Source organism: Echeneis naucrates, chromosome 22 (genome assembly GCF_900963305.1).
Source record: "Echeneis naucrates chromosome 22, fEcheNa1.1, whole genome shotgun sequence".
NCBI lineage: Eukaryota > Metazoa > Chordata > Actinopteri > Carangiformes > Echeneidae > Echeneis > Echeneis naucrates.
Genome location: NC_042532.1, coordinates 18,075,913 through 18,101,811, shown reverse-complemented (window position 1 = coordinate 18,101,811; position 25,899 = coordinate 18,075,913). Strand labels below are relative to the sequence as shown.

At 44.2% G+C, this 25,899-nt stretch overlaps 3 protein-coding genes across 6 annotated transcripts in view; all 3 read right to left on the bottom strand.

Annotated features, from left to right (window-relative positions):
• Positions 1–8,592, bottom strand: part of pacs2 (phosphofurin acidic cluster sorting protein 2) — a 44,553-nt gene extending 35,961 nt beyond the window's left edge. For 2 of the 4 annotated variants that reach the window (XM_029493385.1, XM_029493386.1), the window contains exon 1: positions 7,889–8,592. In XM_029493385.1, coding sequence (XP_029349245.1) covers positions 7,889–8,007 — 119 coding nt within the window. In that variant the 5' untranslated portion in view covers positions 8,008–8,592. The remainder of the gene's footprint in view (positions 1–7,888) is intronic. The other 2 variants (XM_029493383.1, XM_029493384.1) reach the window with 1 other exon arrangement.
• An 845-nt stretch (positions 8,593–9,437) lies between these two features.
• Positions 9,438–15,702, bottom strand: srsf5a (serine and arginine rich splicing factor 5a). The gene is made up of 8 exons (XM_029493415.1): positions 15,596–15,702; positions 14,219–14,352; positions 14,056–14,126; positions 13,264–13,383; positions 12,656–12,725; positions 11,110–11,183; positions 10,922–11,026; positions 9,438–10,654 (listed from the first exon to the last, which is right to left on the bottom strand). Exons 2-8 carry the CDS (start codon positions 14,342–14,344, stop codon positions 10,336–10,338), a joined length of 885 nt encoding a protein of 294 aa, XP_029349275.1. The 5' UTR covers positions 14,345–14,352; positions 15,596–15,702; the 3' UTR covers positions 9,438–10,335.
• A 3,424-nt stretch (positions 15,703–19,126) lies between these two features.
• On the bottom strand, positions 19,127–25,211 carry LOC115035542 (deubiquitinase DESI2). Its single transcript, XM_029493422.1, has 5 exons — positions 25,083–25,211; positions 22,207–22,279; positions 20,890–20,983; positions 20,649–20,790; positions 19,127–19,394 (listed from the first exon to the last, which is right to left on the bottom strand). The coding sequence occupies exons 1-5, from the start codon at positions 25,119–25,121 to the stop codon at positions 19,149–19,151; spliced, it is 594 nt and encodes a 197-aa protein (XP_029349282.1). The 5' UTR covers positions 25,122–25,211; the 3' UTR covers positions 19,127–19,148.
• Positions 25,212–25,899: the final 688 nt, after the last annotated feature.

The window sequence follows — 25,899 nt, the reverse complement described above, 5'->3', positions numbered from 1 at the left end:
AGTCAGAGACAATCACCCATTAATTTTCTGTGTACACTGGATGTGTGCGTTGTGCAACATTAAACATTAAAAAGGGGCATTTCAGGCAACGTGCTCTCGCAGTTTCCACTTTTCTAAGATGGAAAATAAGAATATTAACCAAAAGTAAACCAGGACTGAAGAGGAAAAATGGCTCATCAAAACTCCCTTTAAACGTGTTCCTGGACAACAAAGACACCTTTTATAAAAACAGCACACTCAGTTCTAGAAATGTCACATTTCCTTACCTGCACAATCGCAAAGCTATTTGGATAATTTGAGCTACATTTGGAAACAAGGTCACCTCGGCAGCCAATAATCACAGAAAGCCCATTCCGACATGGTGACGGAATTTATCTATTAGCAGAACGGAGGTGGGAATGAGCTTTGGGGATTTAGGTTAAAAAATGAGACAGACACTTTCATAACTAAAGAGAGCACGATCTGCAGTTATGGAAGGGGAAGCCATACTGTGGGTCCAATTGACTCAGGACATCGTCCTTTCTTTGTCTTAAAAAAAACCTTGACCTCACATAACCGGACTGAAACGAGCAACAAAGGATTTGTTTCCATTAGTAATTCATTTCTGATTTTTTTTCATCACTCCATGAACATTTTTCCTCAGAAACAGAACGTTTCTGAGGAAATTACCAGGAAAACTGGAGAAAGGTGCACAAAGGGCTGAACAAATCATCGAAATATAAACAGTAATATAAACAGTAAAATGGCCAAGTGCAATATCCGTGTCACAGGAGAGGACTGCAGGAAGTGCAATAAAATATAATTAAACCTGGATTTTTTAATATCAACTAAAACTCTAATTGCATATCATAATGGCAATATCTGTAATTGATTAAATTGGAGCCCTGGTGGCCACGCAGCCCAGTACAACAGGTTTTGATTGACAAACGATCAAAAAGCAACTGAACGCAGCAAATTCTGAGCGTTTGATGAGCTGGAAAATGTTCACATTAAACGTGAATGTGTACGTGCTGAGTTTAGGCTGGTTAAGGCCAACGTTTGAGGTGCGGCAACGACAAAACTTACAAACATTTCTCTTTTAAACAGAGCAAATCACATTATGAAGGCTTTTGTGCTTGAGCTTTCTAGAACAAAAAGAAAAGAAGAAATGTGCACAAATCTAACAGAAACTGTTGAAGCGTTACATTTCTGCTGACAAACGTCCCTTCCCTTATCATGTGTCGGGCTTAGCTGGATGCAATTTAGTCTGCTCCCTGTCACCCTGAGGTCTATTTGGACTAAAAGGCCCACCGAGGAGGACGCCGTGCCCTTGGACCAAACGTTTACTCTGTTATACGGAGTGGCCAAGGTTAGTTTAGTTGGGCTGCACCAGAGCTGACAGTTTCCACCCTGCAGGGAAAAAGAAATGTCTTACTTCATACCTCAAGCAGCACATGTTCTTGTCCCATCTTCCAATTAGCATGAACTAATTAGCTGAGGAAACACCCGCTCTGTGGGTGCATGTGCAAAACTGCACAGTAACAGTTTTAGCTGCTGAGTCTTAAAGTATGAATCTCTATTTTTTATTTTTTTTTAAGCAGTTTCTCACAACCTTCATTCAGCCAAAGATTAACTCTTTTTCTTGGCAGCAAAAAACATCCTTGACACCACACATTCCGGATAAACAAGAGTATTTGTAGTGTTTTGGTGTTTATGTCTAAACTCTGGCTGTATACCCTTCAGACTGCTGCAGGCCGTGAGTCCTCATCACAGCTTTGTTCCTTCTGGAAGTTTGAGAACACCAACTACACACAATGTGAACACTCCCATATTGTGCACGTCAGGTTTGTATTTCAGCTGGTTTGTTGGCACAGAACATGTGGCGGAGTGTCGTGTTTCTCTGATTTCTCAGATCTCAGAGAGGATCCAAATGTGAGCTGAGCAGACATTGTTAACACTGGAAAAAAAGAAAAAACAGGCTGCCGTGCTCCGTCGGGCAGCCAAGTGTGACAGAAAAGTCAGCTGGAGGTAAAATTGATCAGCCTGCAGAGTCACAAAGTCTAGAATGTGTGTGTGAGTGTGTGTGGAATGAGACGGCGACCGCCCTTTCCTGTCCTGCCCCGTCTGTCCTCCAGGTCATGCTGCATCAGCAGGATGATGAGAGGGGATGGATATCTTACATAAGGCCCTCTGACTTAACATTCAGAGAACATGGCAGAGAGATTCACTCCCCGAGGCAAAGACAAACGCACGAATAGTTCGGACGAACCTGAAGGAGTCATCCGTTAAGCGACCTCAATATGAAGTGAAGATTATTGGAGCACTCCAGCTCGTAATCAGTCAATCATAACAGCGTGAGAAGTTAATAATCCTCCATGTTAAAATCAGGACGACCCCAAACTGTGGGGGATGTTTGAGGGGTCTCCACATTTTGGTTTGTTCTTGGAGGCTTTGCATTGTGCACACAAAACTAAGACGGCTAACGTGGAAAACATTCGACGCGTCACTGTGAGGACGTTAGCATTTAGCTCACAGCACAGCCGAGCGCCGTTGGCCTGAGACTTGCTCAAACTCACAAACGTTAGTACAGACATGGCACTGAGAGCGGGACAACAGCAACAACACGGGGAGCATAAAACAATGACAGACTTTAACTGCCTCTCATTCATCCTACTCTAAATTCCCGCAGTGTGAGCATCCCAGGCAGCCCGGGGACAAAAGAGCGAGTGTCTCACTGCTACTCAAAGCGACATCTCAGCACTCTCGCCTCCAACAGGTCCAAATATGACGGCCTACTGGGTCCAGCTGCCACTCGAGGGCCCGTTCAATCAGGCTCTGTCTCAGAGATTGGCCCCGTCTCTCGCGAACACTTAGCCTCACGCCTGTGGGCTGATGTGCAGAAATGCAACGGGCGCCCACTTGAAAAATACCAAGAACCTTGCCCTTGGCTCTTAAGAGCAGGGAGCTTTGATGGCGGCGTTGCCAGTGCGATTGATTTTGTATGCAGCGTGGAGGGATGAAGAGTCTCTTAAGACCACACGTCCATCTTCAGGAATAAGCTGACCGACGAAAAGGCACGCTTTCATTCAAATGCCTCTCACGATGAGTGCATTTCACATCACACACAGAAAGTCAGTCAGACATTTAGGCAGGCGGATGGACTGTAATAAGGACAGGCCTTGTAGCCGAGGGGGGGGTGTGTCCCTCAAGAACATCATATCCTGGCTTAATATCATAACAGCAGACCAGAGCCTCATAAACGCCCCGAGCTGCCTTATAAAACAGGGATATACAGCAACTTTTGCATTTCAACACACCGTGAATCTGACATCTGGATTCATTCAGCCGCCCTCCGAGTTGGGTGATCAAGGCCCTTCCTTCACCTATGATGGTTGTTGTTAAGCACCTCTGCGTGGAGGGGCACATGTCCTGATGTGACTTGGAGAAATGTGAGATCACATCAGCCTCCCAGCCTAATAGCCTTGGGCTTCAGAGACCGCCGTGCCACAGCGAGCAGCAGGTTATAGAGCCGTGAAAAAACCAGGAGCAGAACACAGTGTACCGGCCGAAACTAAAAATCCTGACGGCTCATACAAAGTAAACAGAAAGCAAAAACAAGCAAACAAACAAGCTGCGTACAGAACAAATGGATCGCACCGAAAATCTCATTTTACCAAAAAAGTCTGTCGGGCTCTTCATCAACAATCATCAAGCTTTTTCACTCTGCGTTTTACTTTCCCACATGAATAATAATACAACTCCAGCTGCTGAAGGCTCAGTGAGATTTATTTCTCCTCACAAAACTTGTAAACTAACCTCAAATTGACTTTATTTGTTTATTAGAAGGGTCAAGCGTGAACTTTCAAGCTCAAGATTTTCCCATCGTAGCACAGCAGTGTCATTAGCTTCCCCACGATCCGACTCCTCTAGTCCTCCTTTAGTCCCCCTTTAGTCCTCCTTCAGTCCCCCTTTAGTCCCCCTCTAGTCCTCCTTTAGTCCCCCTTTAGTCCTCCTTTAGTCCTCCTTTAGTCCCCCTTTAGTCCTCCTTCAGTCCCCCTTTAGTCCCCCTCTAGTCCTCCTTTAGTCCCCCTTTAGTCCTCCTTTAGTCCTCCTTTAGTCCTCCTTTAGTCCTCCTCTAGTCCTCCTCTAGTCCTCCTTTAGTCCTCCTCTAGTCCTCCTTTAGTCCTCCTTTAGTCCTCCTCTAGTCCTCCTCTAGTCCTCCTCTAGTCCTCCTTTAGTCCTCCTCTAGTCCTCCTCTAGTCCTCCTCTAGTCCCCCTTTAGTCCTCCTTTAGTCCTCCTTTAGTCCTCCTCTGGTCCTCCTTTGGTCCTCCTTTAGTCCTCCTTTAGTCCTCCTTTAGTCCTCCTTTAGTCCCCCTTTAGTCCTCCTTGAGTCCTCCTTTAGTCCTCCTCTAGTCCTCCTCTAGTCCTCCTTTAGTCCTCCTTCAGTCCCCCTTTAGTCCCCCTTTAGTCCTCCTTTAGTCCCCCTTTAGTCCTCCTCTAGTCCTCCTCTAGTCCTCCTTTAGTCCCCCTTTAGTCCTCCTCTAGTCCCCCTTTAGTCCCCCTTCAGTCCCCCTTTAGTCCCCCTTTAGTCCTCCTTTAGTCCTCCTCTAGTCCTCCTTTAGTCCCCCTTTAGTCCTCCTTTAGTCCTCCTCTAGTCCTCCTCTAGTCCTCCTTTAGTCCTCCTCTAGTCCTCCTTTAGTCCTCCTTTAGTCCTCCTCTAGTCCTCCTCTAGTCCTCCTTTAGTCCTCCTCTAGTCCTCCTCTAGTCCTCCTTTAGTCCTCCTCTAGTCCTCCTTTAGTCCTCCTCTAGTCCTCCTCTAGTCCTCCTTTAGTCCTCCTTTAGTCCTCCTCTAGTCCTCCTCTAGTCCTCCTTTAGTCCTCCTCTAGTCCTCCTCTAGTCCTCCTCTAGTCCCCCTTTAGTCCTCCTTTAGTCCTCCTTTAGTCCTCCTCTGGTCCTCCTTTGGTCCTCCTTTAGTCCTCATTCAGTCCCCCTTTAGTCCCCCTTTAGTCCTCATTCAGTCCTCCTTTAGTCCTCCTTTAGTCCCCCTTTAGTCCTCCTTTAGTCCTCCTTTAGTCCTCATTCAGTCCCCCTTTAGTCCCCCTTTAGTCCTCCTTTAGTCCCCCTTTAGTCCTCCTTTAGTCCTCCTTTAGTCCTCATTCAGTCCCCCTTTAGTCCCCCTTTAGTCCTCATTCAGTCCCCCTTCAGTCCCCCTTTAGTCCTCCTTTAGTCCCCCTTTAGTCCTCCTTTAGTCCTCCTTTAGTCCTCATTCAGTCCCCCTTTAGTCCCCCTTTAGTCCTCCTTTAGTCCCCCTTTAGTCCTCCTTTAGTCCTCCTCTAGTCCTTCTCTAGTCCTCCTCTAGTCCTCCTTTAGTCCTCCTCTAGTCCTCCTCTAGTCCCCCTTTAGTCCTCCTCTAGTCCTCCTCTAGTCCCCCTTTAGTCCTCCTCTAGTCCTCTTCTAGTGCTCTTCTAGTCCTCCTCTAGTCCCCCTTTAGTCCTCCTCTAGTCCCCCTTTAGTCCTCCTTTAGTCCCCCTTTAGTCCCCCTTTAGTCCTCCTTTAGTCCCCCTTTAGTCCTCCTCTAGTCCCCCTTTAGTCCCCCTTTAGTCCTCCTTTAGTCCCCCTTTAGTCCTCCTTTAGTCCCCCTTTAGTCCTCCTCTAGTCCTCCTTTAGTCCTCCTTTAGTCCCCCTTTAGTCCTCCTTTAGTCCCCCTTTAGTCCTCCTTTAGTCCTCCTTTAGTCCTCCTGGCCTTTAGACTCGGCCTTAAAGCTCCTCACTTTCAGTAAATGTTCAATTTCACTTTATCGACGAGCAGCCAGCAAAGAAACGAGCTCTGGAAAATAAAACCACTGAGGGAAAATATGGTTGATTCATCTTTTAGTTAAATATGAAGCTGGAACAAGGGGGCTGTTAGCTTAGCTTAGCACAAAGACTGAAAACCAGAGGAAACAGCTAGTCTGGCACACTGGCACCACCTGATCTGCACTAAAAATGAAGTGTAAAAATTAGGAATGAGGATTAATCAAGGTCAGCGCTGCTGAGACGCCGAAAATGAATGTCATTCCTGACAGAGGATGGTGAAGGATGGTGAAGGTTGAAAAACAGATTTTCCTTCATAGAATATTTTTCTGTCTAATTTCAAGAGTTGGAGCACAAATCTACAAATGGCTTCACCGACTGCTTCCATTTTTGTATGAATATATATACTTTAAGCTGATATTACGGCCGTAGGTCCAGTTTGTCCTCTAGAGATGGACAGCAGCCGGTCTGTTTATCCACCTGAGGACGCTGCCATCACTGGATGAGGCAGTCCACTTGACATCTGGTCAACAAGAAGAGCTTCCTTCTGTCTACGCTGACAGACAGAGTCGGGTGGAGATCTGAAGTGAAGCCTCTTCACTGTTAAATAAAGTCGAGCCGCACAGAGAAGCAGCTTCATATGAGGATCTACAGCGTTCATGTTGCTGACAGACATTTAGGGTCATGTCGGCGTTGGGGGGGGCTTTTTAGTTACAGGAACCTTTTTATCAGCTTTCTGCTGAGTAACATCACAGTGATGCTATTCCTGGAAACGAATTAGTCTTATTTCAGCTAAAAGCCATGCAATGTAATACTCACTGGCGGTATTAACCTAAGAGGATAGAGAGAAGCTAAGGAGACAGTCATCAGTTAAAAAAAAAAAAAAAAAACACACATACTCCCTCGTACTCGTATTAATTACAGATCCACTCTTTTCCACAGATGCTGGCCGACGTCTGGCAGCAGGCTTTATTCACGAGGTTAAACCACAAACTCCTTTATTCCTGTCATTATAGCAGCATAAAAACGAGCAGATTATTTATCGTGTTTCAGCGCGATGTGAAAAAAAAAGAAGAAGCTGGAATCGGCTCTAGCTTGAATACAGCTGGAGAGTGAACAGTTTTTAGCACGTGGGTCAAAGGTCACCGAGCTCCACTAAAACTTTTGATATGAGCTAATGTGAAACTTTAAGATAGATGAATTCTTTGTCTTGTCTGACACTATCCTGAAGATCTTTGGTGTTTGGACTGCTGGTTGGACTTTTAGGAGTCAAACTTGGGCCTTGGGAAATTAAAATGGAAATTTTACGCAATTTTCTTACATTTAATTTCTGAGAAGTGTCCATTTTCCCCCTATTTGGACTATTTCTTCCAACAAACAACCTTAGAATGAAGCAGCAAGTCACCCAAAGACTGAACCTTAAAAATGTCCACGGTTTGATCACATGCACATTTTCCAATGCTGCTGCGCGAACAATAAATCCAGAGAGTCATTTTCATTATCAATGTTACTGTGTGAATTGTTTGGTCTGTGAAGCAGACTGAAGCAGTTCAGACTGCACGCCTTGTCTGACCAACTATGTTTAAGAATAATACAAATAAACTTTATGATGAGGTGAAGCTGCTGAAAGCACCCAATAAACGGAGCAAGTGGACCTTTAGCTGCATTCATGTAGTAAAACTAGAATCTCACAGTAAAGATGTTTAACTCTTTGGAGAGCTGCCAGCTGATTTTATCATCAATTTTAAATATAAACATTTGGTGCTTTCCCCCAGTTTTTATGACTGTAAAACAAATATCTTAGTCTGCAGTGAGAGGAAATCACCTGACGGGGCTTCTCCATCATTTTCAAGGCCGAGCTATCAATAAATAACCCCACAGCATGAAAAACTGTCAGCTGCAGACTGTGGATGATAGAAATGGGAATTTTCACAGGAGCCAAATGGTGTCCATGCTGCAGCCCGGCACAGCGACCTGCTCATCCATCACGACGGCTGCCCCAGCTGGGGCAGAATCACCTGGCATGGTGCCCCGTCCTGCTGTGGAGCTCTGGGGTTCATGACTGTGCAGCTTTAAAGTTGAGGAGCAGCAGACAGCCGGTCTGCAGGGACTCACCTCGGGACGCAGTTCGGGGAGGATCCGTCGATCTCCCAGGTGGCGAACAGGTTCATGGGCACCGGTCTGTTGAGCGCCCCGCCGCCGGGGAAGCTCAAGCGGCCGCTTCTCTCCGCCATGGTCCGGGCTGCGGGTGGGACCGTCCGGGCGGCCGGCGCCGAGCAGCGGGGCAGCTGAGGGGAGGGACCGGAGGACCGGAGGACCGGGGGGTCGGTAAACAGGCGGACCGCTGCGGCTCCTCTCTGGGTTCGTGTGTCCGTGTGTGTGTCCGTCAGCGGCTCACGTTAGTTCGATGAGATCGGCGGAGGACGAGCTCATTTCTCCGTCCGGGCTGATCCGGGATGGTCCGGGAGGATCTGCAGAGGCTGCACCGACAGACCGACCACGCTGCTCCCGGAGTATGAGGAGCAATCCGTGCCACAGGCCCGGGCCAGCACCGGGATGTACCGGGATGAGCTCACTCCGTTATATGAATGACGCGCTTCCTCTCCCGGTTTCCCGGCCGGTACCTGAATGACGCAGCTCGTCCTGCGGCACTAACCGCCCCTCATACCGCCCTCTGACGGAACACGTCGTTGAAGGGCTGCCAGGTGCAGACGGTGCAGGTCTGGGCGGATCTGGACCGAAGCCGACCCGGTTCCGCTCAGACTGGCCGACACTGCGGTGTCCTGCAGGCCCGCTGCTGCCACGTAAAGCCCCTTTATACCGGACCGGTTCGCGGCTTTTGTTATTTCAGAAACACTGTAGTTCCGCCCGGCCTCGTTCTCATTGTAATTAAAGGAAGACCATCAATGGAGGACATCCCAAACCTGCTGCCACACCTGCACTGCTGAGGTGCCTTTGGGCCAAGCAGCACCCAACCCACACAAAGGTCAACCTGCTGAGTAAACATGGGCGATAAAGGCACTCCGAGTTTATTCTAATAATAATAATAATAATAATAACACAGCTGGCTGCTCAGTGAGGAGGCACTGCCACCATGTGGTGATCAGTGTGTCTGAAGCTGAACATGCAGGATGAACTCAGTGACCCTGCCCCCCCCCCCCCTTTTAGCTTTTTAACCCTTAAAAGTTGAAGCTTCATAACAATCAGGTTTGACTCGTCCTGGATGTGTAACCGTTCAGATCAGCTGTGATCATATTAATCCACAGAAAGCTTCGCTTCACTTTGGTCCACATATTTCTTCTTCGTGGCTCTTTAAAAAAAGTTCCTGCTCAGAGTCCACCAAGATAATATTTTTCTAGTTTTTATACTCCGACTTCTCTTATTTGAGTGTAGTTCATCTTTTTGGTCTTTTCTTTGTAAATTAAAGAACGTTTTTTCTGTTTTGTCTCACATCTAAATTGTCACATTTAAATAATTTAGTCCTCCAGAATTTGAAGTTATTGTCCATTGTTCAGTTTTATTATAGTTAAGAACAGAGTTCCAATCTAAACTTATTATTCAAAGAGACCGGCAGTATGAGTCAAAGAGTCGATGTCTGAATCTGGACTTCACGTTTGTGCTGGAATCGCAGCACAATGGAAACAACTTGTGATGTGAAAGCCTGTCAGTTGAACTGCAGAGTCTTTATTCAGCATTTCAATGTCTCTGCATTCACAAAATATATAAAAGAAATCATTGACATAAAAAAAAAAAATGCATTGAGTTTTGTTAGTATCAAATCAATAATCTTATTTCTTCCTGCTGAAAAGACAAAAAGCACACAAAGCCAAGGCTGGAGATAAAATAACATGAGACAGGGTCCTGATACAGCAGTGTTTTAAAAAGAAAGACTAAATTAGTGCCGGATTTCAACATTAAGAAAGCTGAAATTAATCACCAACTGAGATGTTTGCATTTTTATGTTCACATACATATCAGGGCAGTGAATGCAGCATGTGTAGAGGCACCTGTCCCGGTGCATCATCAGAAGCAGGATCACAGTTTCACGGCAATGCCAGGGGGTTCGTGTCACGAACAAATTATCACACCCATCAACATTTTGGGAATCAGAAACCTTTCCCAGTAAACCTCGAACACTCGGGCAAAGCACGCAGGAGTGGATGGAATCAAAACACGGCAGACAGCGACGACTGGCTGCAGGGTCGTGGTCAGCGCCGGTCAAGATGAATTTCAGTTGCTCGGTATTTTATCAAAATATAAGGTGAGTTTTAAAAGAGGGAAATGTATAAATCATTAAGTAACAGGAAAACAAAATCACTTTCCCTGTGGAAGCACATCCAAACTAACAAAACAAAAAACAAAAAAAAAAAACAAAACAAAATGGTAAGGAAATCAAAGTGGGCACATTGATAACTGAAGATCTTATTTCAAAAGAAGCCAAGTAGATGGAACGTCAAAAGGCGATTCCCTCCACTTCATCAAGAAAACAAAACCAGGTGTCACCACACAGGCCTAGGGTGAACAACTACCAGTCTATTTTAACGCCTACACGTGTTTCACCCTCAGTGTTTGCTGTCTGCAGAGGCAGAGCGGGAGCGAGAGCGGGAACGTGACCGAGACCGGGAACGAGAGCGGGAGCGGGATTGTTTGTTCTGCGCCGGAGCTGGGGAACGTGAGCGGGACCTGGAACGGGACTTGGAGCGAGACTTGGAGCGGGACTTGGATCTGGAGGGGGATCTGCCTGCAGCCTTCCCCCCGCCTGACGTCTTCTTCTCTGGAGTGCGGCTGACAGATCTGGAGCGGCTCCTGGACCGGTTGCGGCTGCGGGAACGGCTCTTTGAGCGCGAGTAGCTGCGGGAACGGGAGCGGCTCTTGCTATGACTGTTGAGAGAAACAGAAAGAAGAAGAAAAGTCCTACATTACTGAAGTTTTACACAGTACTGGAAGAACAAAAGGACAAATCATGCTGACTTAGGAGTTTTGATCTGCGTCTGCTGTGGGGTTACGTTTGATCACTGCTGGGACACAGACAGTTGAATAAGGAGAGCAGTGCCTGTTGCACGCTGGTGTTCTAGCACTTTTCTCATCCTTACACTTAAAGTTACATAAATACAAGCAAGTCTTCCACGACAACTTAAAGGCAATCACCTTCTGCTGTCCTCAAAAATCTTAATCTTGCGTCCATTCAGTTCTGTCCCGTCAAGCTTGGAGATGGCATTCTTCATGTCACTGCGAGATGCAAACTCAACCACCCTGCAGTTAAGTCATAACATCAATTAGGACCAAACTCTGAGGACAAAGGCCAAGAGACAAGGTTGACAACCAGAAGAACTCACCCTTCATTTTTATTGGGCCTGTGGGCATCCACAAAGGTAACTTCACCTGCTTTTCTCATCAGGTCTTTCAGGTCCTGTTTCAAAGCATAATGCAGGATTAGTAACACAGAGCAGAGTATGAGGTGCCAGTGAGAGCCCTTTCTGACCTGGAGGGAGAGAAATGAGCAGGCAGCAAGAAACCAGCAGACAGTAACATGGGTTATCTAATGCTGTCTTTTGTCACTTTTGATAAGCTCCCATTTCAGTGGAGGTCATGTAAGCAAAAAGAGCCTCTGAAAATGCTTTGTGAGAGGACAAGTGTTGCATTTTCTTAAAAAAAAAAAAAAAAAAAAAAAAGGAGAAAAAAGTATGTCCCTCTACTCGGCTCCATGAAATCCCATTTATTGTTTAGTTTTTAAACTCAGCGGCAAAAAAGCTAATTCAGCTGATACCTGGAGTAGGCCTCTATTCAGAAGTTTTTATGTGTCAATGGTTAAAATTTGCTCTTTTTCTACATATATTACGTTGTAGGTCAATATTGAATTAGGTGATGGATGGATGGATAATAGAACTACGAGCCAAGTGAACAAAAATCTGATCTTTTTGTTCATTTAAAAATGGCCTGGCTCAAAAGACGCAAAGTCTGAAAGTAAAACTACCCCCTGCTTCCCATTTGAGACTGTAACTCTGTACCCCGTTACCACCCGACCCTGAACAAACCCAATCACATGAGTTTTATGCTACTTACCGCTCCATACCCAGGAAGATATTAGCATAGAGCCACTTGTCCAAATAGCAAATGGGAACCAATGCAGTGTTAAGCCCTTGAGAAACGACCTCGGCCTTGATTCAGCATCCGGCCTCCACAAGTAAGGAACCACCAGAGAGCAAGTAGGGGGAGGGGTGTGCGCCCAACTCAACACCCCCCCCAGCTCCATCAGCAACAGAAAAAGACCCAAATGGGAGAGTGTAGGGACCGTGGATTTGAGGGGGTTTACAGCAGTCGGGGATGCCAGCCCACAGAACCTCCAGACTGTGGCTACGGACCTCCTAAGGCTACCGTATCCTGCGCTAGACCACTTTCACCCGCTACGGGGCCCAGCCAAGACTTTAGACCGGCGGCAACTGCGTGTAAGGAGAGGCACCAAATGGACACTATTCAGAAAAACAACCAGGAGAGGGCGCTACACACTTCTCACACCTCCATGGAGGTTGTGCATTAACCTCTGGTGTAAAGGAAACCACATCAGAGCAGCTGTTAAAAATCTGTTTAATGTTTTGGATAAGAATTCCCATGAGAAGCAGTAACATGTGCTTTTATTTGGGGGGTGGGGGACATGTAGGTGGAGGTAAACGAAAAACAACAACAAAAAATATCTATATTCTTTACAAAAAAATTAAATTGGGGCTTAGCCAATTGAATTGTTTCTATGTAATCTGTCGCCAATCAAATTGACCCGGCCCGATCAAATGAATGCTGCTTCACTTAAAGAAAAAAACATGTCATTGATTTGCAATTTGAAAGAGCTTGTGTTGTGAGACAGATAGGAGTTGAGTTATCTCTTACCTGCCAGCTAATCCGTGAGGAGAGGTTCTCCACAATGAGCCTGTGCTCTGTCCGCACAGGAGGGCCATACCTGCACAGACAAACACAAAAGAAAAGGTGTCTTTAATCCAACATTGTTGGTGAGAAACATGGATTAGAAATCTTTCCATGTGTTGAATGCAGGCTACAACATTCACTTGGATTTGCTGCTGTTGTATTTACTTTGCCAGCCTGAGACCTGGGTCAATATTTGAATTTGATTCAGGCGTAGAACAAGCTTTCATTTTACACTGGATTTGACTTTCTCTGTTAGTTCTGATTATGGGATTAAAGTCAAATACTTCTTGTGTAAGTATTTTCTGCCACATGCGTACAAATATATTTCTCTTTTGCAAACAATCGGTTATATATTCATGGATTAGTGCACAACACGTAGTTGCACAACCAACCAGTCATCATGGTTCACAGTGCTAAATGAAGTACAGTGACTGAAAAGAAAGTTTTATTTATTTTTATAGATTTAATTTGGATTTTTTTCCCCACAAATATTTTGTCTGACACTTTGTGTCAATTTTACTGGAAATTGGACAGAAATATGAAAAGCTTTAAGTAATGAAAGACAAATGTACCTGGATCCACTGCTGCGGGATGGCCGATAGCTGCTGCTGCTGCTACTGCTGCTGCTGAAGCGTCCCATCCCAGGGCCACCCCCTCTTCCTCGTCTGGAGCGAGCATGCTCAATAGTGACCCTAAACAGGTGACAGTCAGATATTACTCAGATAGAGCAGCAATATAACAAGTCAATTAAATGCTATCATTGTGTCTAGTAGGGGAGAGTAAGTTGGTAACCAACAGATTTTTTCATTGATACGTGTCAGTGGGTACAGTCTAAAAGGTTAAACTATCATCACTGTCCAGTTTAAAAAAGAAAGTGATGAAAGTTTCATTCCCTCTCACCCCCCCGACACTTAGCAACACCATGACTGATTTCATATCATGGATTTCAAATGAGTCATTAAGTAAAGAGCTATAAAAGGACACTAAACTGTCTTCAAACATTCAATTCATGATATCTGAACATGTTGTCCTTGACCATCAAAATGACAAATACAAGATCAAATCCTCATATTTTGGGAGTTAGAATAAGGCTTTTTTTAAGGATTTTTTTAATATAATAAATTCTTCTTAAAAAAAAAAAAAAAGTTGTTGCATCAAAGCTATACATATTCAGAAACTAAGCAGGGATATAAAGCCAGTAATCAATTCTAGCTCAGTCTGTACCACATTAATGACCAGTGGTGGGTGTGCTGGAGAACACTGGCATTAACTAAACTGGCTGTGATGCTATTCAAAAGCTGCATCTCTCTCTTACTAAACAGCCATTGTTATGTGGTGAGAACACAAAGAAAACAGATGATTACCTTTCACTGCACAACTCTTTGCCATTCAACTCGTAAACAGCATCATCTGCATCTCTGTGGTCATCAAATTCCTGAAAAGAGACAAAATATTGGTAACTGTAGAGGCAAACGATTAGATGGGGTCAAAGATTACAGTGCATACGAAGCGTGATGCAACACCAACCACAAAGCCAAATCCATTCTTCAAGTTGATCTCCCGGATCCGTCCATATCCCTTGAAGAACTTCTCCACATCCCTCTCTCTGGCGTGGGGGCTCAAACGGCCGATGAAGACACGACAGCCACTCATATTGTTATCTGCAGAAATGGGAACACAAGATTCTGTAAATGTTTACCCACAGCAGGAGAGCAAGTGGAGTAAAGCCAGTTTTGTGTTTTCACTGTCCCGACTTCACTTTGACCCCAGTTAGTTTTAAAGGTGTAACAGTATAACTGGATCAGCAGATATACTTTGGAAGTTGTTAATATATCTGGGCAGCCCGCACAAGTTCAGGGTGTGTCCTTGAGTCACTGCAGTTATAAATTAGACCGACTTCTTCAAACTAATTTGATGATTAAATGTTCTTGGTGGTTCTTCAAGGTCTGGGTAAAGTCACATTGAGCTAAGTGGAGTTGGGGAATCAGGTTCTGGAAAAACCAGTTCCAGTTCAATTTGTTTACTTAAAATGCCCTTTGGTTTCTCCCACAGTCTAAAAGGGATTAAATAAATCCTGCCTTCGTGGAGGTTGTATTGGAGTAATTCCACTGCTCTAATATAAATTTCATGTTCTCAAAGTTTTAATTTTCTGACTTTTTGGAGTAAATTGATTAATTATTGACTCAACAGAAACTCGATCAGCAGCCGTTATCAGATGCTTTGGTACTTTTCTTTCTTACAAATGATCAGTGAGGTGAAAATATTTATGAATACATGTATTTTTCATCTGGAGATTCCACGTTAGGTTGATGATTGTAACTGCTTGCAGACTATTCATCGACAAATGCAGTCGATGAAAAAAACAACGATTTGTGACTTCTTTAGTACATTATCGTGATTATACTTGCACGTTTTTAATCAAAGTAAGATGTTAAATTGTGTTATTGATGTGAAGTGCAGGGTTTTTGTTTATAGTTTGGTGTCTGTGCTTCGTGTGATTGCACTCTCCTCCTCAGTAATGGAGCCAAGTGCTGCCGCTGAGGTCAGGCCTCGTGTTAGCTTCCAGACACATTTCCATCAATCTCTCTGAAAACTAACGCATCGCCGGAAACCGCAAAGATAACACGTGAAACCCGAACATCATCCAAATGTAATCCTGCTTTCATCTGTGTGGCATTGAAGTAAAAATAAATAAATAAATAAATAAAAATCTTAATTTCACCAGGTGAAGAAGCTAACCGGTTAGCCTGGTGGCTAACGGCTGTAGCTCGCCTCGAGGCGGCTCAGCTACCAGCCGTTAGCCACAAAGGAAGCACCGAGCGCGGCGGTTATTTTAGTGAAGAAACGGATACAAACTGCTCTAATCCGCCGGGTTTGGGCCGGTTGTGTCGGGCAGTTTCTCACCGTGATGTTTGCCTCAGGTCGTCTCTCGGTCGTGTTGTCTCCGTGGGGGGTAGAAGCTGCTGCTGCTGCTGCTGCTGCTGCTCGCGCCGCTCCGTTCGGTCGACTGAGTCAAAATGGCGAACGGTCCAAAGAGCGGCTGAACTGGAGGCGCTGCAGCCGGCAGGTTGCCAGATCCGGTTTACTTATTAAAAAAAACTTAACGACTTTATCCCCCTTCACAGTCCAAACAAGTATTCCACTGGCTGTATTACATTGACATCATGTATTTCAATTAAATTTACATTTACAGTATATATATATTTTATTTAAAGAAAACGCAGTACCGTGGATTCCTCGTAGGGGATATGAGCCGGATTTGGCAACCGAGGTCAGAGTTCATAGATCAATATGGTCCAAACAACAAATTCCAGTTGAAATCCAAATATTTTCTTTTTAGTAGTTCTTTATACAAACAACACTTTAACTCGCCTTTCTTTCCTTTAAATGACTCAACAGATCCATGTTTTGTATTTCCGAGTAAGGTTTTTAAAGCACTCCTTTGTAAACAGTTTATTAGGTACACTCAGCTAAAACACAACAGTGTAGCAGGAAAACCTCCCCCCATGTGTGTCTGTCACTGCAGCTCATTATGCTCATCCTCAGTCCACAGCTGGGTGGATTTCAGCTGTTTTTGGCTGACAGCTGTCAGATTTTCTGTATGGCCCAAGTGTGAACAAGCTTTCTTTTGCACAGTTTTTATTCAAAATTCAGTCTATAATCATCGTGGAAACTGGAGCTTGTGATGCTGTTAAATTATTGTGTTGAGGTGTGTCTTTTTTTTTTTTTTTCTTTCTTTTTTTAACTTATCATCTTGGATTTAAATGGGATGGACAAAATAATAGAAATGGTAGCTTCTGAAATGACCAAACAGTGGAATCAACACCTGTCTAAATCAGCTCCAATACAAACTGAATGAATCATGAATAACAACATATAAGTAATTCCAGTTCTTTTATTGGTTTACGTAGGCTTGGACAACAAAATCAGAGACTGCTGATGTATTTGCTCATCTCAACATATTTTGTGAGATTTTCTGTAAAATCGATTTTATAAATTTTCAGCAGCTAAATTTTGATATTTTTGGCTAATTCGGTGAACGTGATGTTAAATGCCTGACAGAGAAAATCCATAGTCACAATGCTGCAAAAAGAAGACATATTTAAAATATCCAATACTAAATTACAGCCACCCTGTGCATTCATTTCCAGCATAGTCCCAAATAGCCTCATATATATCACAGCCATCATCGTCATTTTATGATATCCATATTTTAGACTAAAACAAAAGAAGCCAAACATCTCTTGGTTATCCATCTCTTTATTCTAGTACTATATCATCATTCTTGAAATTGTCTTGGGTTAGGAAGAGGAAATACGGGGTTAAGGTTGACACCATACGATAGAAAAAAATACCTTCCTGGTCTGCTCTGTAGGAAGTGCCAAAGACTTTAGAGCATTGAATCACTTTACAGCCCCTGTAAAATATACCAAAGAATGAGATACACTTGGTGAAATGTAAGACTACGTCACTTATAAATAAGAATATAGCTTATTAAAGAGCATGAAGAAGTCAAATGATTAATTAGCACTTTCAGCCCCATTAATCAAGATGTTCAGCAGGAATTAGATGACTTTCAGTATTTAAAGTCACACAATTCCCTTCCTGAGAAAGGGTAGCTGTCCATGACCACATTACAGCATGGGGAATGGGAAAAGATTCAAATCAGACGTAGCTTATTTACCGAAGCTTTACATTAAGAAAAGCAAGCAAGATGAGTTAAGATGAATAAAACTTCAAAAACAAAACCAATTTTTTTGCCATTACAATCACAACCATCATCCATATCAGAGGGGAAGTAATAATTGAGTACATATGCCAAATACACAATGTTTGCAAGTAATGTTATGACATCATATTTTTTTCATGACAATTAGAGTTTCTCATCGCAATAAATCCAACTTGTGACATTATGAGGGAGTTCACAGAAAAAGATTTGTTCTCTATGATTAAAAACCTTTGTATCTGTAAATGTGTCACAGTTCAGTTCACAGTTGAAATAAATCAGACATAAAAATATGGTCTTAAAGAAATAGTTTTGGGAAATTTTGGGAAATATTCCTATTCTCATATTATGAATTACAGGAGAAAATTAATTTTGGACTTAATAAAAATATTCCAATAGGTGATGGTACATGACGTGTACTGGTGCTGGTAGGCAGATCTTGTTACCTTTGGACAGACAGGCTGGCTGTTTCCGGTCTTAATACTAAGCCAAGATAGCCAGCTGCTGGCTTTAGCTGAATATTTACTGTGCAGACAAATGTTCACGAGTGCAATCAATATTCTGCTTTAACTCTCTGCAAGAAAACAAATGAACCTATTTCCCAAAAATGTTGAACTATTCCTTTAAGGGTTACTGCAAATAAAGTGGCAATACTTGAGTTTCGTGGAAGATCAATCTTTACCAATTTAACGTTGATAAAAATGGATTGGAACAGTGTCACCCAGGAGCAATCTCTGGGTGTAAATGTAGATTTCCTAGCCTGGAAGTTATCGCACCATTATAATATAAATACCATTAGGTTATAAAAGCGTAGAGAAAAAATTGTACAGGGTCACAAAGTCTATAATAGTCAGTGTAGCAGCTCGACCTTCTTTGTGGTTTTGTCTCTGAGATGTTCACAGATAGTGACTGGGCTGCCCTGCGCTGTTTGAACGGCGGCTATTTAAAATCAACAGTATTTGCCCTTGATTGTTTCGAGCCATTGCAGCTAACTGCCAGTTTACGATTTAAAAGGTGTCCCAGTTAAGATCACTGATGTAAAAAAAAAGGGGGGGGGGGAGGAAACACTTGACAAAAGGGTGGCATCTCAGTTAGGTTTGTTTTTTTCAGCTTCTTTCAACATGCAATGTTTCATCTCAGGAAACAGTCCAATCCTTTTGAGCCCATTAGTTTTCTAAAATGGCCAAAGTAAAGCTCTACACAAGGAAAGCAGATTCAACAATATCAACTGAAGGCCACATTGAGGTTATTGAATGAGAACTTGTTGAGATTGAGCGGATTAGCAGTTTTCTGGTAAAGTCACTACCAACAGTCTCAGGTGTTTATCTAGTTGTTCTACAAAAGCAGCTCAGAAGGCAGGGCAGGGAACAAGGCTGACAAAGGTTTAAAAGTTTATGGAAAAGACTAATAATAACATACTACAAACTTCAGATCTACAAGTAGTTGTCAGAGTCTGAGCCACGCTTCAGCGCTCGGGGCTCAGGTCAAAGTTTGCCCGTGTCATCGAGGACAGGAAGGGTCTCTGTGCTGTAGGTCTGAAGTCTCTGGCTGCAGCTCCCCCCAGGAGGAGGAGGCGCTTCTTTTCCTGCCTCTTTACTCAGAGGACAAACATTATGAGGTCAGGTGGTTATTCAAGCCTACTAATGCCACTTGAGCCACTAACAGTGGTGGCGGGAAGGTCCAGAGGTCAGTGTGTGTGTGTGTGTGTATGTGTGTGTTTCAAGGGGCAGTTCACACCCTCGTGTGGCGACAGCTGTGGGAGGAGCCCGAGCCGGCAGCAGCGGCGCCGGGCGGGGACGAAGGGTCCTCATCGCTGGACTCGTTATGCTCCTCTTTGTGAAGGCCGAGGCTGATGTGGCTCTGCAGGGCGGCCGGGGTTAACCACTCCTTGGGCAGGCAGCTCTGCAGGAAGGGGATGCATGAGCTGAAGTATGCCAGTCTGTTCACCCAGCGAGGGATTTCCCGTCCACACAGCAACTGGAAAAAACAAAAAACAAAACCCAAAACACGTTAAACATTTTGTCTTTGGCTGATCCTCACTCCAGTTCTCAGACATTTACGGTGACTTCCTTTTAGAGGCACTGAATGGTTTGGTGCCAAAGCATCTCTCTCAGCTCTGAATCATCCAGACCTCTTCATCCAGGAGGTCTAGACAGTATTTTTTTTAAAACACTTTACTCAAAGTCACACGTCGCTTCTTTTAGGTTACAACTAAAAACTCAGTGATTCACGCTGGCCTTTCCTGGCGCTCTGTGAAATGTGTGCTATGCATTTATTATTTTATCATGTTTATATGAGTACATGTAGGTATCTGTATCTGAATAGGTGAAGATATGCTGTTCGTCGGTATACAGCAACATACACACAAACTTATAAGTACATGAGCCTGTTGTGGCGAGGAAAATACTCAGAGGTTCACCAGCCTGATTGGCTGTCCAAAATTTAATTGCAATCGATCAAATAATGGAGCTCTTTCACGCTGGATCTGAGTCGTGCCATGGTCAAACATTTGAATTCTAGATGCTGAAGCCAAGACGACCATGATGACATAAAACGGGTTAATTTCACAGATCAGTGATCAGTGTTACGGAAAATTCTTCAACCAAGAGAGGGCACAACAATCCAGGATCCTGTCTTATTGAAGCCTGAGCTCAAGAAGATGGAAGGATTTCTCTGTCTTCATACATCCAGGCTTCTGTGCTTGATGCCACCTCATAACTGAAGCAGGAACCCCTGATGATAAGTTTTTATATATTTAATTTACACTCCATAATTGGTCAAATACTCCAAGAGGAGGAGAGGAGGTCGGAGAGGGGTGTGTGACTGTTGGTTCCTCAGACATAAACAAGGAAACATGCTCATATCTGCCCCAAGTGCTGATTCTTAGAAGACCCAGGCACTTGTTGCTGCCCATCCAAGGTCTGCTGTTATCAGTCCTGCTACCAGCAGTGTCAGCGGAAAACCACAGCTGTGTCTGCAGGAGCCGCCCCAGTGTGTCAAGGCCTGTAGGATTAAGTGCAGTAGCTGTGGCAGACCTCGGGCCTCACGCTGACCTCTCACCCTGACTCTGTCGCTCATCAGGTGGACAAGAAAAATTCCTTCATAATCAAAAAGCTGCTGCATTATACGGCTGTCTTTGAGTGTGCAGTCCTCTTCACAGAGACTATACTGACCTTCATATGGAAAACCGGTTGATTCAGTGTACAGTGCAGTATTTATAGACGGACTGACCTCGGACAGTGAGGAGGAGAAGTGGTTGCAATTTTTGTGCATTAGATGGTAGGCGTTCCCTTTGAACTCTTTCCCCAGCTCCTCCATGATTTTATCTATGTCCTCCTCTGTGAAGTCTGTGGTGCCCAAAACAATGGCCTCCCTGTTAGAAAGGCAGACAAAGACACGGCAGCACGCTCACCTCCAGCGTCCACACTGACAACATCCCCATGCACTGTATGCTAAACAGAAGCTCCCTCACTTGAATTTGAATGTCTCTCCCAGTTCGGCAGCGTTGCCTGGGTTGATTTCAAAGATGCCACTGAAAGGATATGGGTGGCCCCCGTATGCAAATTCTGTGGGGACAAGGATCCAAAACAGAGGTTAAGTCTTCCAACACAAGCTGTTATTAAAGAGAAACAAGTAATTAATCACAGCCACACTGTATTTAAATCATTAGGCCTGGCTAATCAGCGCCACAATAACAAGCAGAGATGAGCACAGCGCCTGAAACCGTAGAGTCAGAATGTAATCTGATTATATGCACTTTAACAGCACTGTCAGAAAATATCTTTTAATTTCAATACTCTAAGTACATTTTACTAATAATACTTTTACGTCCAGGAATTTGCTTTGATGACTAATTCTATATTGATGCATCGCTGCATGCATTTTCCACTGCTGATGGAAACATGTTTAAGTGTGTTAAGGGTGAACACATTACTCTGTGGTGAAGGAAGAAATCATGTTTTACTCGTAGAAGGACAAAGGTCCTGCATCATCATCATCATTAAAAGTACAGTATTTCCTGAACAATTCTGTTTTATATTAAGACTGAATACATGAATAAATAAGCAACATTTTAATGCTGTGTTGTCAGTTTTATATACTACTGACCCGTTACAGTGCATCATACTTGATAAAATAATAAAATGTTTTCCCTTTAAATACTTAACACACAAATACACCAAACTAAAAAGTGTTATATTTCTCCAACAGATTCACTAAACCATAACAAAACTTTGAGTTAGACATATTGTGTCTGAAAGAAGGACTATATAAAGCAGAAAATTTGATTTATTCTAAGAAACATTTTTCTGCCTTAGCTTTCACAGCTGGGATATTTTGCAGTAGGAGACTTTAACCTGACAGTGGCGGTATATTAAATTCATGGCATCATTATGGAAAAATATGCTGCAAGCTCAGGATATTATCCTGACGATCCATTAGAAGGGCTGATTTCCTCCCTGGGTAGAGACGGCATCTTCACCATCATCATATTTCTCAGGTTGCAGACTAAATATTTCTGTTTGTGAGTGTATAATGGAATTCCCAGTGATCTAGTTTCATGCTGCATCTGCATCTAATTTTTTTTTTAAACCTCAAACACACACACACACACACACACACACACACACACACACAGTGAGTCAGTGGTGAGTCAACCCAGAAAAATTGGGTCATGTTATTAGGCACACAACTCCATATTCCATTTTTTAAAGCCACACTTCTTCTGCAGCTGTAAAGGCTGCCTCAGTGCTGTTCTGATTTTATAGACACAAAGGAAGCTCCGTCTTACCTCTGCCGTAAATCTCAATGCCTGAGTGGAAGACTCCAATGCCCAGATTGGAAGTGTATTCGTTAATCCAGTACTGCAGAGGAAGAAAGAGGGAGCGAGAGGGTTTAGCTGGAAGGAAGCATTTAGGATCAATATCTGTGTTGTATCCAACAAAGAAAAAAAATCTATCAGCTCTGCAGAACATGTAGTTTAATATGTGATCACTAACTTGAGAAAAGCTGACGTGAGTTTTAAGGTAACTCATTACTGCTGAATAAGTAGATCCCAATCACTTACAGGGATGATCATTAATTACACATTTTCTTTTGGCTTTCTGGAATCCAAGTATTACACCGCACATTTGCTATTTAATTAAATGTAACCTATTTGAGTTTTTTTTTTGTGACAAGACTTGTTTAAAGTTTGTTATGTTGCCAGCTGAGAGTTTGATAAGAGGATCAATACCACTCTCATGTCTGTACGGTAAATAAGAAGCTGCTGTAGGAACCTGAGGGAGCTGCAAACAGCTTCCGTGCAGCTATATATTTCCAATATTTCCACTACAATACAGGCAATGCACGAAAATTCAATAAACTGATTCCTGAGACGTACCATGACGCCTTCCACAGCCAGACAACACTGTAATACTCCACATCATCTGTCTAATAGTACAGCTTCTTGATAACAGAACAGTCAAATAAATGCAATGTGATTTATGTTATTTCATTTTGTCTCCAATCTTTGCCAACTAAAATTTAAACCTTCAATTGAAATAAATTATTCCTTAATATGTTGACTTTTATACACACACACACACACCAACCCCAGCACATCAAACGTGGCTTGTTTGTGCAGTCAGTGCAGACTGTGAGGAGCCCCCACCCCCATCCCACACCCACTGACACTCCCATGCCCTGGGACACACCCATGAGGAAACATGCTAAGAGCTACCCGCGCTGCCCCAGCTGTCCCCTATTAATAATAGAACACATTTCCGGGCTCAGAGTGATACAATAAAAGCATTTCCACCACTTATGTGTGAGTCTTCTTGTGTTTCTGCAGTGACCTCTGCCCTATCGCCTCTCTAGCTTTTGTCATTTAACACCAGGAATGGGTGGAAATCTTTTAGAGGGGGAAAATTGTCAGTTTCCTGGAAGGAAAACATCGTCAAGGACAAATTCTTCCACCCAAATGAAATGTGACCGTGAGGAGTCTCTGTTAGACGTAAACCTGACTTCTCCCAAACAAATTAGTGAAGCCGGATACGGTCACAGATATGAAATCATCCTTCCATGACGATGCATCGTCACTCTTCCTTTAGTGAAGTCATGTTGCATGCCAACGCTGCTGCAATGATCCATGCAGCCTCCTCTGTGCAGATACAGCACGCACCACTACACACATCTACCAGTCACCCCGATTTCACGCTAAAGATGATTCAGTCGTGATCATCCCTCCCTGCATTACTCACTCTCACGTGAATGCTGTTGCCTTCTTGTGTTTAGTTCTCAGTAAAGTATCTAAGTCTGGCGTCCGACCGCCGCTGCCCTCCTGAGCACTTTCTCCGGTTTCACCACAGAGACGAATTAAATCAGCTGTATGAGCTGTCACTTCAGGCCCAGCCAGGGTCCTCAAGAGATCAGGGGAGAGCTAAGAGTCCAAATGTGCACCGGGCCTCCAGTTTTACTGTGGTGTTTAAGATTCATGGGATTATTCCTAAAACAGGTCTGTGGCTTTGGTCATTATGTCTTGCAGTTGTACAATCTCTCAAAATATGAGGCAGGAGTTAAATGTAAGAGAATGAGGGCACATGTTCAAATCGTTAGCTTTGAATAACAATCTCCAGTCTGTAAGAGCTGCGCTGTTACTCTTTTATGTGTAAAACTTGATTTTAACCCCCACTCAAGCTTTTAATGTTTGCAAACAGTATACTAATGAATTATTTATAATAGGCTACAGAGTTAAGAACATATAAAAGCAGCTGTGACTCCTGTACGTGGTGTATGAGCAGTGAAGGGCTGACAATACAATAGAGCAAAGCCCTAATTATAAGAATTTAATTAAAGTGATTTTTTTATGTCTTTGTTGTGTAGTCACAAGTCCGCACTGTTTTTTTTTTTTTTTTTTTGCTGCTATGACCATTTAATGTAATTAAATCAAATCAGATTTATTTGTATAGTGCCAAATCATAACAAAGTTACATCAAGGCACTTTACATACAGAGCAGTTCTAGACCAAGCTCTTTATAAAATGACAACATTTGCATGATTCCAAATAACAGCAGTTTAGTAGAGAAATGGAAACATTCTGTGAATTTCGAGCAACATGTTGCACAATGCTCACACAGGACACAGTTCAGCAAAACAGTGTGTGAAGACCAGACAGTGTGCACATGACTGAAAGAGGATCGTTGTCCTTTGCTGTTGTGTGTGTATCATGTGAGCTGAGGGCAGAGCGACAGAGGTCAGAGTGTGGAGGGAAACTGAATTAGGAACAGTCAAACTAGATATGGACTTCAGTTCTTTCCATTCAGGTATCACTGGAGGATCTTCTGCTGCTTAGCAGAGAATGGAGAACACAATGCATGTCTGCAGCACAGCAGCTGTGAGGCCACTCTCGCTCGCACACACACTGTGCAGCTTTTCACTTTGTGTTGCAGTAAATCTTTGAACGTGGGTGTGACTGCTCACCATATATCAGAGCCCATAATCCTCCTCTAACAGGGAGTGTTAAATAAGAAACAAACTTATTTCAGTGTCATCTTTGGGTCCAGCTGAGCTCTTTGCAACACAAAAATAGCTGGTGAGTGCACAACTGAAACAGGTGTGTGTCTGTGGTGGTGCATAAACGTTAACACTAAATCAGTGTGTGTCAGTTTGGCTCAGAGGCATGCTTACCATATCATACACGTTAAGGATGACAGGTTCATTGGCCATGGTTTAAACCTGAGCTGGAAAGGCGGCCGTCCTCCACCCTCCACGTCTTTAAGGTCGTCAGCACAGGGCCGCACGGTGCACAGCGGCGGCGGACGGCGGGCGTCTCCTGGGCGGATGGAGGCTGCTCATCCCCCCTTCCTCCACCTCCACCACCTCCTCCTCCTCCTCCTCCTCCTCCGCAGGGCAGCAGCAACTGCACGGGAAACTGCTCTGCACGTAGAAAGCCGAGGAGAAAACCACCGGACCGACCGGAGCTCAGAGGGATGTCACAGAGCCATGATGGGAAGGAAGGTCAGGGAGGCATGGAGCTCAGAGCCCTGCAGGGCGACGCGGGCTGCAGCGGCCCGTGTCCCGGCTCCGGTGGTAGAGGGTGTAGGGGGGGGGGCAGGAGGGGCAACTAACCAAATAAAAACAGCTTACAACACCAAATCAGAGGCGATAGCGCGATCCACGTCCGACATAAAGGGCCTACAAGTGGTGAGATGGGAAGCGGGCGCCCTCCTGTCTTCGTGGGCGAGAGGGGGGCAGCTGGGGCGGACCGACGGAGCCATTTTCAGGCGGAGGATGTGTGAGCAGCTGTGGGGGAGGACTCCCGGTGCATGGCGGTCGGTCGGAGCTGAGAGGGGAGCCCGGTTCTCCAGCAGCAGCATCCCCCGCTACCGCTCCTCCGCATCCAGCATCCTCTTCAGGAGGGGAGGCCGGTCCACACGACGCCCCGGAGACATGACCCCTCCACCCTGCACCGGACCGTCCGCCCAACCCGCTGGCTCTTCGGAGG

Excerpts from the sequence above, each read along its gene's own strand:
- srsf5a (XM_029493415.1), bottom strand. The coding sequence starts at position 14,344 with ATGAGTGGCTGTCGTGTCTTCATCGGCCGTTTGAGCCCCCACGCCAGA. Across the intron at positions 14,127-14,218 it reads AGAATGGATTTGGCTTTGTG|GAATTTGATGACCACAGAGA; the intron begins GTTGGTGTTGCA and ends GTCTCTTTTCAG. Across the intron at positions 11,027-11,109 it reads AGGCCCAATAAAAATGAAGG|GGTGGTTGAGTTTGCATCTC; the intron begins GTGAGTTCTTCT and ends ACTTAACTGCAG.
- LOC115035542 (XM_029493422.1), bottom strand. The coding sequence starts at position 25,121 with ATGGCCAATGAACCTGTCATCCTTAACGTGTATGATATG. Across the intron at positions 22,280-25,082 it reads TCCTTAACGTGTATGATATG|TACTGGATTAACGAATACAC; the intron begins GTAAGCATGCCT and ends CTTCCTCTGCAG. Across the intron at positions 19,395-20,648 it reads TCTCCTCCTCACTGTCCGAG|TTGCTGTGTGGACGGGAAAT; the intron begins GTCAGTCCGTCT and ends TGTTTTTTCCAG.